The following is a 14,354-nucleotide window of genomic DNA, read 5'->3' as shown; positions in this document are numbered from 1 at the left end:
GAGATTGATATTTTTGATGTGTGGGGCATTGACTTTTGGGATCTTTTGTGAGTTCTTGTGGAAATACCTACATCTTGGTCGCGGTGGATTATGTATCCAAATGGGTTGAGGCCATCGCTTTACCCAACAATTAGGCGAGAAATGTAGTGACTTTATTGAAGAAGAATATTTTTACAAGGTTTGGTACTCTACGTGCAATTATAAGCGATGGGGGGGTCACATTTTTGCAAAAAGGATTTTGACATTTTATTTAGCAAGTATGGTGTTACTTATAAAGTCACGACTCCCTATCACCCAAAAGCTAGTGGGCAAGTGGAAGTCTCCAACCGGGAGATAAAGAGTATCTTGTCCAAAACGGTGAATGCTAATCGGACGGATTGGTCCAAGAAGCTTGATGATGCATTATGGGCTTATTAGACGGCTTACAAAACACCTATCGGAATGTCGCCATACCAGTTGGTGTTCGTAAAAGCTTGTCATCTTCCGGTGGAACTAGAGCACAAGGCAATGTGGGATCTAAAGAAGTTGAATCTTGATTAGGATGTAGCCGCTAACTTAAGGGTTGCACATTTGAATGAATTGGATGAGTTCCGGTACCATACTTATGCGAGTTCATCCTTGTACAAACAAAAGATGAAATATCTTCATGACAAATACATTTGGAATAAAGAGTTCAAGGTGAGAGATCTTGTATTATTGTTTAACTCAAGGTTGAGGATGTTTCATGGGAAACTAAAATCGATGTGGAGTGGTCCTTTTAAATTTGTAAGTGTGACCCCTTTTGGTGCATTAGACTTGAAGAACAAAAACAATAAAGTATTCCGAGTCAATTTTTACTAGGTGAAGCACTACTTGGGAAAGTTTGGAGATAGCCACGTGGTGACGGTCATTCACTTCATTTGAGGGTTTTCTATGTCGTGCTGCGACGTTAAATCTGGCTCTTCTTAAGAGGCAACCCATGTTTCTTTCCTTTTTTCTTTTGTAGTTAGGTGTTATTTGTGTTCTAACTTGATTTGAAGTGTGCTACAGAGATGAGTGTGACTTACGGAAAGGTCGACAAAAATATGGCTAAGTGTTCAAAAGAATGCGGACCGCACATTTCGATGTGCCATAGCAGAAGAGCATCGTGGCGGCATATTCCTCTTGTGGACCGCACAATTGAAATGTCAAAAATACCTATTCTCTGATGTTTGAGCTTGTTAGTGGAGGTCGATCTGCGACCGCACATGAAATCTGCGGCCAAACATGAAAATGTGCGGACCGCAGGTGGAGTTCTGAGATGAGGCCCCTAGGTGAAAGAGTGCTCGGCCGCACTCGCCCTTTTTACCCTTCTCAAAAAGTTGGTATAAATAGACTAATAGGCTTCATTTTACACTTTTCCCTATTTGAACAAAACATTGTTGCTCTGTTAATTTTTCTTGGAGATTCAACTGTCCACACACAAAGTCACCTTGATCATTCACTCATTACCTCACTCTATCTGGTATGCTTCAATTTCATGTTAAATTTTTTTGTGTTAGTTTAATTTTTAGATTTGTACTCCCTCTGTTTCAAATTAGATGGGGTCCTTTCTTTTTAGCCTATTCCAAAATAAATGACATATTTTTAAATTTAGAAATAATTCAACTTTAAACTCTTTATTTTTTTCATTTTACCCTTAATGAGAAGCTTTTATAACCACACAAATAACATGGCCCCACAAAGCATTTACCCCTAAAGCTTTTAAGACCACAAGTTTCAAAAGTCTTTTTTTATTAAACTTCATACGGAGTCAAACTACCTCATCTAAATTGAAACGGAGGGAGTAGTTATTTTTAGGCCATCTGTTATTTAGACTTCAATTATGTGTCCATGTGGGGTAGATCTGGACTGGGTAACCATATTACATGCTCTAATGGTTTTGGGTAGTAGACCTAATCAAGTCATTCTCGAAGAGTTAATCATGCTTTATTTGGTACCAACACACTTAACTACATGCGTATGGTTAAAGATAAGGTTTTTGAAAGAAATAGCTCTAGTTAGTGACTTTGTGGCTCTTGAGATGACTTTGGTGATCATCAGGTGGTTTATCGGACCATAGTGATCTTTAAACTTGAATGTGGTCGTTATAGGCTCTCGACTCTATCCTCTTTTACAATCTAGTTGTGTGAGGGATGAGATGAATTGTTGCTAGTCCAAGTATCCATGTGAATGGTCTAGAACTTGCCCCGAAATTGTTTCAAGATAAAATCCTAAGTTTTTCTTGGTTTCAGAAGTGATTGTAGGCTTTCCTTGGCCCGTTGAGCTTTCTATTGCCAACTAATATTGTTATCTCTAGTCAACCTCCTTTGAGCCTCTAGCCTTTCTCATTGGATAACCATGTCATAAGCCTTTACCCGTTTTGTCGTGACCCTCTCTTGGCACCTGGAATTTTCTTAACACTTTAGTGAAATAAGTGGCTTAAAGCATAAGTTTGGGTGAGAGATGATGAATTTGAAAACGGTATCAAGGCACAAAAAGAGATAAGAAATGATCTATATGAAAAGAGAAGGCAAGAAAAGAAAAGAACAAAAAGATAAATGCAAAAAGAAAAGTGAATAAGTGGAAGGGTTGATGGATTCAAAAAGAGGTAATGATCCTTAACATGAGAAATTAAAAAGGGAGAAAAATAATGAAGTGAACAAGAAAGAGTGATGTCAAGTCTCTCTAGCCCTCAATGAAAAGAAAATGCCTCTAAGAATTAGTGATTGTGAGCCGAGAAATGAAAATGTGGAGTGCTTAAGGAAAGGTGTAACCACTTACCCATATAGTATCCTACCCTAATCCAAAATCCTTCATTACAACCCGAAATAAATTCTACTTGATTTCGAACCTAGTGAGCTTACATTAGTGGTGATCTACATTAGGGGAAAGCCTATAGTACTTGAAGACGCACTTATGACATTCTCTTGTGAGAGATAAGTGAACCTTTACTGAATCTTAAGATTGAGTGCTAACGTTTTAAGTAAGCTTGGCAAATGGAAAGTAGAGGAGGAAGGGTTTGGAGTCCACCATGACCTACATGATAGAACAAGAGTCCTTGATGAGTAAAGTTAATTCTTGAAGCTCAAATGTCACATTAGAACTATATGCGCATGAATATCTGACTCGTCACCTTGTTGATAATGCATGAGTAGTATGGGTAATTTTTAGTCCTAACTGATGTATAAATGGCTCACCATTGACTCACTGAATTGACCTTTAACTCCGAGGAGGTGGGAACTAATTTATGTACTTGAGGACAAGCAAAGACTTAGGTTTGGGGGAGTTGATAAGTGTGGATTTTGACCACTTATTAGCACCTTTTTGCTTTTGTTTTAGTCCCAAATTATTGATTTATGTTCCCAAAACTAACGAAAGTGTGCAAATTGCATGAATGTTGGAAGTTTGGACTCCCATGATGAAATTCGACTAAAAAAGGAATGTTCCGACTCATAAGACAAGAAGGGGCGCAGAACATAAGATGTGCGGTCGCAGAAGAAAGTGCGGACCGCAGAATTCCCTCTGCGGCAGCAGAACAAGTGAAGAAGCCCAACAGAGTTTTAGCTAATGTGCAGAGCGCACATGATTTGTGCGGCCATAGAACAAGGTATGCACTGACAGAAATTCAAATGTTCAGAGAGTGTGCAGATGACCAAGACTTGAAGCTTTGCCGAAAGTGTAGTCCGCACAAGAATTGTGCTGTCGCAGAAGCTGACCTGCAGCCGCAGACCATATTGTGCGTCTGCAGAATCCAAGACCCTGCAAGCTAAAGTAATCTGCGGACCGCACATGGAATTGTGCTGTCGCAGAACCTCCCGAGAGGTATTTTTGTCAGTCCATTTTGGGCCACTGTAAATAGACGAGAATCACATTTTTAGGTCAAATTTTGAAGTTTGAACTGTTGTAGCCATTGTATATTGCTATTTAGGAATTTTGTGACTATTTTAGGATTTAAAGATCATATTTTATTATTTTAATCTTAGATTATAAGTTTAATTAGAATTTCTTCTTTATTTTCTTCATTTCTCACTATGAGTAGCTAGATTCTTACTAGGGTTGTGACTCAACCCTAGTGTGTAAACCTTATGGGTATTTAATTTAATTATTGGGTGTTGATTATTTAGCCTAGTTTATGATTTAATTTTAAAATTAATAGTTGCAAAAATTGATTCATGCCTTTTTGACTTGGTCTTTGCTTGAGAAAGAGAGACATTGTCTAGAAAAACTTGGCTAACAAGAAATTGGACTAATTAAGAGCTTGATTTGCCTAATTAAAGGGTTGGAACTAGAGATAGTGAGAACCCGACTTTAGCTCATATCAACTATTTATCTTGATACACATTTGGGCTTGAGAAAATCAAATTGGGAAAAATCACTCTATGACCGAGAGGTATTGAGTGGGTAACTCAGAGTTGAGAGCTATAATACACACCAATCAATAAAATAAGTATTAACGTATTTAACGCATTAGGTGAACACCTAGGTTAAGGTCACATCCCTAGGCTTTTTAACTATTTGGAAAAACAACAAAAACAATCATTCGCTTTCTAGTTTCTTCTCTTATCTTAATATTATTAGAGTAATATTAGAATTAGAAATCAAAACCCTTTGTTTGGAAGTGAAATCTAGTTGTTCCATTTGCTTTAGTCAAGTGTACCCCTAACACCCATATTAAACTCCATGTGGAAATCGACCCCGACTCTTGTTGGGTACTATTCTTCCAACGATCGTTTTCACTAACTATTGAGTATGGATTGGACGTGGATCAATTTTTGGAGTCTAAGAAAATCCTTATCTGTGGAATTGGTCCTGGTGAGTACAACATGATATCAGCTTTCTCTAATACAAAAGAGATCTTGGATGCACCCCAAACTGCTAATGAAGGAACAAACCAAGTGAAGAGATCATGGATAGAATTAATTATGAGGAACTATGAGCTCTTCTCCATGAAGGAGTCTGAGTCCATCCAGGAGAGGACGACTAGGTTTACTATAATAATAAATGAACTGAAATTACTTGGAATGGTGTTTACCTCAGAAGAGTTGGTTAGCAAAGTTTTAAGGATTCTTCCAGCCTCATGGAAATCAAAAGTCATAGCTATTCAAGAAGTCAAGGAGCTAGATAAGATCTCACTTGATGAGTTGGTTGGAAACTTAAAGACTCATGAGATGAGAAAGATAGACTGCGCAAGGAAGAACCAAAGAGGGATAAGGGCTTAGTTCTTTAGGAATCTGAAGAAGATGAATCTGACAGTAATGATCCTGACCTAGCAATGTTTTCTAAGTTCATAAAGAATTCCAAAAATGCATCTAAGAGAGAGAACAATGGTAAGCCTAAGCAGATCGACAAAGCCACTTATGATGGGTGCTACAAGTGTAACAAGCTAGAATACATGGTTAAAGATTGTCCAATGTGGGAAATTGAGTGGAGGAAAGAACGACATGAAAAGGAGAAATGGGAAAAAATGAGAGAGAAGGGTCTAAACAAAGGAAAAATCCTAGGTAAAGGATTCATGAAGCAATGAAGCAAGATTTTATAGTAGCATATGAGGACAGTGGAAGTGATAAATAGGAAGAGAAGGAGGATCAGACCATAAGTTTATATGTTGTAATTGAGCAACATCAGACAGTGGAGACACAACCTCCAGTACAGCTTGGAATGCATATTGGAAGACCTCATCTATTTGATGTATATCGCTATGATGAATGGAAGATGCGTATGGAAATATTCCTTCAGGCCACTGACTTTGATCTATGGATAGCTGTCAGTCATGGACCAATCATCCGATTTTGGAGATTAAAACATTGAAGTGGCACCGATGGCAATTGAAGAAAGCCAAATAGAAGAATAAGTGATGGGGATGATGGCTATGAGTGATTCAGAGACTTAAGATGAAACAAATCATGTAAGTATCTATAACTTGAAAGAAAACATTCATGCTTTGTCCAAAAAATAGTTGATGGCGATAATTGTGGCCATGATGAGTGAAATGGACAAGCTGAGTGCTGGAAATGATTAGTTAATAAGCAAACTTTCATGTGTCAAACTTGAACTCGAAGAACTTGAAGGACAGGTCAAAGACCTTAAGAATAAGGTTCTTGAGCTCACTTCTAAAAATGAGAAATCAACTGATACACGTGGTAAAGGAAAAATGAGTGATTTGCAAAATAAGCTTGAAACGGAACAAAAAAGGGCTAAAGATAATCTTTGTGATGCTGAGTGTTGGAATAAAGTACTGAAAGAAAATCTAAAAAAAGCAAATTATGAATTATCTAGGCTAAGCAAGTGGCATAGATCCTCAAATGCATTAAATTGGCTGAATGGAAACTGCAGCACTAACAAATCAAGAATTGGCTATAGAAACCTATTCCCAAATTTGATCCAAAATATGTAGGAATTTATGATAACAAGATGCACACTCATTGTGGGAAGGTAGGACACTTTAGAGATACTTGCACTGCCTTAATTCATGCTGAGTTTAAGAACACTTTTGGTCTTGCTAAAAATGTGAAGAAGAAAGAAGAACCAAAAGTCAAGCCTCTTGTCTAAACTAAGTGGATTAAGGTTAACAACTCCTTTTTGGGCAAGAAGAGATCTGATTCATCCTTTTTCAAATAAAAAGGGACCCAAGCTTGTCTGGATTCCCAAGACTAACTTGTGATTTCTGGTGCAGGCTAAAGTGAGAGGGAACAATCAAGACTGGTATCTACACAGTGGCTGCTCAAGACATATGACTGGAGAAAAGAAATATTTCTCTCACTAATAGCCTTTTAGGGAGGGAGTGTGTCATTTGAAAATGGAAAAAAGTCCAGATAACATGTATTGGTAAGGTCGGTAAGTCACTCTCTCATGCTATAGAAGATTTGTATTATATCGTAGGCCTTAAACATAATCTCCTTAGAATTTCTCAAATGTGTGATAAAGGAAATGAGGTAAAATTAAATTCCAAAATTTGCACTGTCATTAAACTTGATACTGATGAAATTGTGTTAAAAGGTAAGAGAAACAACAATGTCTACAAGATATCGATTATGTCTCTTCCTCAAAGTGAGCACACATGCTTAAGTATAATGGAAGATGACCCATTGTTTTGGCATAAAAGACTAGGTCATGCTAGTTTTTCTCAACTCAACAAGTTGGCAGCAAAAGAACTGGTCCTTGGACTACCAAAAGTTGATTTCACCTCAGACAAGGTATGTGATGCTTGTGTCAGAGGGAAACATGTAAGGTCATCTTTTAAATCTAAAAAGATTGCCAGCACCTCCAAACCCCTGGAACTCCTTCACATGGACCTATGTGGACCAATGAGAGTGAGGAGCAGGGGAGGCAAGAGGTATGTATTTGTCATTGTAGATGACTTTTCTAGGTACATACAGACCATGTTTTTGGCATTTAAAGATGAAACTTTTGATGTTTTCTGTGTGTTTGTCAGAATGATCTAACAAAAACTGGGCTGCAATGTTTTAAGTATAAGAACAGACCATGGAACTGAGTTTGAAACTTCTAAATTTCTTGAGTTCTGTAACACACATGACATTGATCATAACTTCTCTAAACCTAGAACTCTACAACAAAATAATATTGTGAAAATAAAGAATAGATCTCTAAAAGACATGGGGAGGACCATGTTAATTGCGAGTGGATTGCCTAAGAGCTTCTGGCCTGAGGCAGTCAATACTGTTTGTTACTTGCTAAACAGATGCATGGTTAGAGTCATTCTTGAGAAAACTCCCTATGAGTTACTTCGAGGGAGAAAGCCCAACAGCATTTACCTGAGAGTTTTTGGGTGTAAATGTTTTGTGCACAATAATGGCAAATAAGCTGTAGGTAAGTTTGATGACAAAAGTGATGAGGGAATTTTCTTGTGTTACTCACCACATAGTAAAGCCTGTAAATTTTTTAATAAAAGAATTATGTGCGTATAAGAAAATGTTCATGTTATTTTGTAGAAAGGTCTGCATGATGAAGACTATGATATAGGACTCACTGATGAAGTAGCTTCTAAAGAACCTGAACCTCAATCTGAAGATGGATCAGGAGATCTAAGGAAGTTGAAAATGATCATGAGGAAAAAGAAGAAGATATAACTACCCTAACTACTAACCAGGCTGATGATGTTGTACGTACTGACATTGTTCCTTTGAGTCACTCCTTGGGTGAACCATCTCTGGGGATGCAGATTAGACCATGGATACATTAAAGTTCATACCCCCTTAAGAACATCATCTTTGATCCTAATGTTGGAGTGCAAACCAGGTCATCTCTGAGAAACCTATGTGCATTTATAGCATTCCTCTCATATGTTAAACCTAAGAATATAAAGGAAGCTCTGAAGGATCCAGATTGATTTATAGCCATGCAAGATGAGATAAATTAGTTTGAAATAAGCAAGGTCTGGTACTTGGTACAAAGACTCAAGAACAGAACTGTCATAGGTACCAGATAGGTGTTATGAAATAAGCTGGATGAACAAGAAAATATCACAAGAAACAAGGCCAGACTTATGGTTCAGGGATACAATTAAGAAGAGGACATTGACTATGATGAGAAATTTGCACATGTAGCCAGAATGGAAGCTATAAGGATGCTAATAGCTTTTGTTGCACACATGGAGTTCACCATGTATCAAATGGATATAAAGAGTGCATTCTCGGACGGTTACCTTAAGGAGGAAGTATTTGTTAAACAACCTCCTGGGTTTGAGAGTGAAGGATTTCATGATTATGTGTTCAAGTTAGACAAAGCCCTATATGCACTGAAACAGACTCCAAGAGCTTGGTATTAAATACTCTTAAAATTCCTCTTAACCAATAACTTTGTAAGAGAAAAGGTGGACAACACACTATTTCTGAGGAGTAAAGGCAAAAATGTTTTGATTGTATAAGTGTATGTGGATGATATTATCTTTGGAGCTACTAATAAAGCAATGTGCAAGATATTTGCTGAGATGATAGGGAATGAGTTTGAAATAAACATGATGGGTGAATTGAACTTCTTTTTGGGGTTACAAATCACGCAAACACCTACTGGAACCATGATACATCAACAAAAATACATCAAGGAACTGCTAAAGAAATTTACATAGACTCTTCTATCTCCATAGACACTCCCATTGCCATTGCAACAAAGCTGGACCTTGATGATGAAGGGAAAAGTGTTGAACATAAGCTATATAGAGGTATGATTAGGTCATTGTTCTATCTCATAACAAGCATGCATGATATTGTATTCAGTGTGGGATTGTGTGCAAGATTTTAGGAAAATCCCAAAGAGTCTCATCTGAAGGTTGTCAAGGGGATACTCGGATATCTTAAAGGGACTCTTGATCTATGTCTATGGTATCCTAGAGTGTTTAGATTTGATCTAGTTGGTTATGTTGATGGTGACTATGTAGGTTTTCATGTTGACAGAAAAAGCACTTCAGGAACAAGACATTTTCTTGGTTCTTTCCTGTTGTCTTGGGGAACAAAGAAGCAGAACTCAATGGATTTATCTACAGCTGAAGCTGAATATGTGGCAGCAGTATCTTGTTGTTCTCAATTGCTATGGATAAGACATCAACTAAGGGACTATGATGTTTTTGTTGATTGTGTTCCTATTTTCTTTCACAACACTGGCGTCATAAACATTGCTAAAAATCCCTATCAACACAAGAGAACCAAGCACATTGATATTAGATATTACTTTCTCAGAGATAATATTGAAAAGGGGAATAATTTTCCCCTGTCTGCAGTAGGGAAGAAAAGCAAAAAGGTTTGTATGAAAGCAAGAAAATCAGTTATCCCTGCAAGAAAAGAAGTGGCTCCTCTTGCTAGGACTCCTCTCACATTGAGTAAAATAAAAGTTGTTAATGAACACATCATTAAGGAGTCCAGAGGTTCCAAGAAGCCAAGGAAGCAAGTTCCAGTTGTTGAAATTGTTGTTGAGTTGGATGCAGAAGATGAGTCTGATTCTACTTTGCAAGAAAAGACATCAACATAAAAGAGAAATGTTGTCAAATCTACCAAGGCAGCTACCCCATCTAAAAAGTCCAGTAAAGGAAAGAAAATGAAGGGTATACCTACTGTGGTTGATAAGCTCACTGAGTTCAGGAATAGAAAAGTGTTGAATAGAAAAATTCTTGCAAACCCTGATGATAAATGGATGTCCCAGTTAGTTGAAAAACTTGAGCTACAGGGACGGAGACACATATTTGTCAAGGCTTTTTCTCATGTATGTGTGCCTCCTATGGTGGAGTTCTATGCAAACTTCCAATTTGATGGCAAAGTGGTCAAGAGTAATGTAAAGGGGTTTGAGATGGAGTTTGATGCTGAAGGGCTTGGGATATTTCTGAAGTTTGAATTGGATGCCCCCTAGAAGGTGTATAAGACTGATATGATTCCCTTTTCACAAGTTGTTGTTTCACTTTGTGAACTCCTGCATTTTGCAGAGATCTGAGAGAAGGCACGAGGGTACTCTGGTGGACTTGGCTATGATGGAGCTGCTTGACATTGGTAGAGCTATCAATCTCCCTAGCTTGATGATTCAGCACATGGCAAGGGCTGCAAACACTTCCAAGCCTAAGCATGTTATGCCTTATGGCTTCATGTTAACTGAGCTATTTGACAAGCTCAATATTGCCTTGCCTGAGCTTAAATGTGGAAACCACAATGATATTTTGGATGTTGTTACCCTCAATAAGTGTGGCTATGAGGAGATCAAGGCTAGGGGACCAACAGGTTCTGCCATTCTACCTGGTAGGAGCAGGGCAGTAGAGCTCACTAAGAGGTTGGAGTTAGCTCTTGAGGAGAATGCCAAGCTTAGAGAACACAATGATGAGTTGAGAAAAGAAACCATGTAGCTTAGGGAGGAGCTCAGAAGGGACAGAGAAGCTCATGCCCAACAGATTGCCACTCTTGTGAAATCATTGACTTTATCTTCCTCTCACCCATGAACCTCGTCCTTCCCCAGTGTCTTTAGCTTATTTTGTTATCCCAGTGATGCTTTAGTTCTTGTTTCTTTTGTTCTAGTTCTGAGTAGGTTATAGGATGTTTTGTTTATTTTGCTCTAGTATTGTGAGTCAAGACCCTGGCTTATTTTTGCACTGCTAAATGAATTCTCTTATAATGTTTTAATGCTTCTCACTTGGTTATATCATTAGCTTAGTTTTTTTACTTTGATAATTCTTGAGCTTGTGTTGTAGCCTAAATAGCCATGAATCTTTCATTAACTGTGCTTAGTGTGTCTAACATCTTTTTGTTATTTTTTCGATGATGCCAAAAGGGGAAAGATAGAGTTGGGGGTGTTGGTGTTGATATGTGTTGATGTGCATGTCTGTGTGCTTGTTGCATAAATGTTGTACCTATTCTGGTCATAGTATGGTGATATGATGATATGATGATGTGAGGTGATTACCTGGTTCTAATATGCACAAAGTTTGGCATCATCAAAAATGGGGAATTTATTAGTATTGAGATTTTGGTGATTAATAAAGTTTGTTCATATGAAATGCTTGAAGAACCAGGTCCTTAACGTAGTTGCTTAACTGCTCTAGGAACCAGCTCCTCAGGGTTAAAAATCAGCTCCTCAAGGTTGATGATTGTACGTCTTTGCAAGACAGTAACTTTATCTCAAAGTTACTCAGGTCCGAGTTTGTTGGAAGAGGACTGCTAGACATGATAAGGGTTGTTGCCCAAGAAGATACGCGTGCATAAGCGAGAGATAAGAGTCCCAAGACTTGTGGACTCCTTGGAGCAGTAGGAGTCCTATCAAACGAGAAGCTGACTACGCATAGGACTCCTAAAAGATCTCAGAGTCCAGGGAATTTAAATACTATCTTGTTGAACTGCTGAGATCATCCTTTTGCACACTAACTGAAGAACTATATTTTTCACACTCAAGTCGAGTACCAGTGTTGTGTTCTTCTTGAGTCAGTCTAGTAAATATGTTTTAGGAAATCAAATTGTAATCAAAGTATCATATACAATCAGTGAGTTGGAGTGAGTATTTGGTTTTGCAAGTTAGAGTAACTTATAAATCAAATAGTTGAAGTAGGAGCACCGGAGAGTATTGAGTTACAAATTTATAATTGATACATTTGGCTCATTGTTCTAGTGAAGTAGAAGTTAAAAATTCTACGTGGTAGGTCGTGATTTTTGCACCATTTGAGTCGGGTGATTTTTCACGTAAAAATTGTTGTGTTTACTTTACTCCTTATTTTACTTTATGTGTAAGGAGTAAGGTAACGAACCAAGTTCTTTAGTAATCCGTAAAGGCACTCAAACTAACACTAATTATATGATACCTATTTTCATAATATTTAAATATATATATACTAATACTAATAATGTAAGATCGTTTATACACTAACAGATTAGTAATTTAAACTTTTAGTTGTTGTGGATGCACTATATTTTAACAAGCAACTCTTAGTTGACTTCTATGCTAATACGGACTATATTAGTACTTCATATGATTACTTAAGTGATATACACAAGTTGAAAAACTTTTATGTTGTCGATATAATCTAACCAATTGTGACAGATAACAAAATAATACTGGTGGGAGATTTACTCCAACCAAAAGAATATTTCTTAATTGTTAGAGAAAAGCCTATTTTACAATCAATAGACGTGTGTGTAATTTGTAAAAATAGTTTATTGACGTAAACTCTCCGTCCCCCTTTAAATCAATTAATTGAATAAGAGCTCATCTGATCGTATGTAAGAATCATATTATAAGTCCAAACTTAAAGTGACATAAAAAGTGCGGAAAGGGGCCAAAAATACCCTAGTTTGGTAAATGGTTTATTTTTACGTTCAATCCATTTATTAACGTAAAAATACATACGACGTTATCTTCTAGTCTAAAATTACTTTCGCGACTGATAAAAATTTATGTGGTCCCTTTTTTAATATGTTGGCAGCATGTAATTGGGCCACGTGACTCCCTTGTCCGGATCAAATTTAATCAGCTCCAAATTTAAACTCGCCCGACTAGAAAAAGAAAGAAAACAAAATCCTCACCCAACTCGTCTCCTCACCCACCCATGTCGTCCACCTGCCGTGCTCCTCCTCTGCATGGTCCAAAACTTGGTTATTTTAGGCAAGTGATTTTTTTTTAGCCCTCTTTTCTTTTAATTCTTTTTACCTTTCTCTTTCCTTCTTTTTTTTCCATTTTCTATTTTCCCATTCAACCCACTGATTCTTCATCATCTCGGGTCAGATTCTTCCATTGAACCACAAAAAAGCACTACTGGACTACCACTTCTCTACCGTAGACTTGAATTTGTTGAGACGGAATCGTCTTCTTCTTTAAAAAAATAATTAAATATTTTTAAATAGAAGTGGGTTAAACGCAGAATATAGAGAGACAAAGGGAGGGATTAGAAGTTTTGCAGGAGTTTGACTTTCCGGCGAGGGTTTCTTTGACGGAGTTTGAAGGAAGAAGGTTTTTGGAGTTGCATTAATGGAGGGTTTTAAGTGAGTTTACATGGTGTATAGCAGATGGTACTCTCAGATGGAGTTTGTGGTGCTTTTGGTGGTGTTTCGGGTGACCAGTTTTAGAAGCTTGGTGGTTACTGCATTTTATGGAGGTTATGTTGTGGCAACTATTTTGGAGGAGAGGCGAGGATGATGAGGGTTTTTATAGTCGGTTGGTCAAATAAACTGGGGTGAGTTTTTATATGGAGCGGGTTAAATTTGATCCGGACAAGGGAGCCATATGGCCCAATTATGTGCTGCCAACACGTTAAAAAGTGAACCACAAAAATTTCGGTTCAGAATACAATGAATTAAACGTAAAATGCATCACTAACATTTGTTAGTACCACATTTAAAGCATGCAGGCGACAACATAGTATACGAAGAGTTTGCGTGATGAGAAGCTACTAATAATCTTCTAAGGATTTCCCTTCACTTTCAACTGAAAAACGACAAAGCTTTCGTTAACGAGAATATAAACGAAAATCAGATAGCAACTTGTACAAAGAAGTTTCTACAGGTCATCGGTTCAAACCACGAAAGCATCTATTGATTCTTGCATTAGGATGGACTGTCTACATCATACCCCTTAGAGTGCGACTCTTTCCGAGATCCTGTGTGAACGCGAGATACTTTATACATCGGACTACCTTTTTAACATGTACAAAGAAGCAGACACAGAATAAAAGGGATATTATACATGATCATATCGATCAATGGCTAACGATAAAACGAGAACAATTAAACATTTTCAAAACATACCGCGACCAGATCATGATAATCCATATGATTTACAAAAATAGAAGGAAAAAAACAGTAGACAACAGTACTATCCCACTCGACCTGTTTAGCATATGTCATTTTGTACAACGTAACGTGACATTAATAGTAAGA

At 37.4% G+C, this 14,354-nt stretch overlaps 1 protein-coding gene across 1 annotated transcript; it reads left to right on the top strand.

The window, feature by feature from the left end:
* The first annotated feature begins 4,823 nt into the window (after window positions 1-4,823).
* On the top strand, window positions 4,824-5,219 carry LOC142167401 (uncharacterized). The gene has a single exon (XM_075227566.1). The coding sequence runs from the start codon at window positions 4,824-4,826 to the stop codon at window positions 5,217-5,219; it is 396 nt and encodes a 131-aa protein (XP_075083667.1).
* Window positions 5,220-14,354: the final 9,135 nt, after the last annotated feature.

Source organism: Nicotiana tabacum, chromosome 2 (genome assembly GCF_000715075.1).
Source record: "Nicotiana tabacum cultivar K326 chromosome 2, ASM71507v2, whole genome shotgun sequence".
Taxonomy (NCBI): Eukaryota; Viridiplantae; Streptophyta; class Magnoliopsida; order Solanales; family Solanaceae; genus Nicotiana; species Nicotiana tabacum.
Note: the sequence above shows the minus strand (reverse complement) of the source record. Positions and strands in the feature narration are given on the sequence as shown.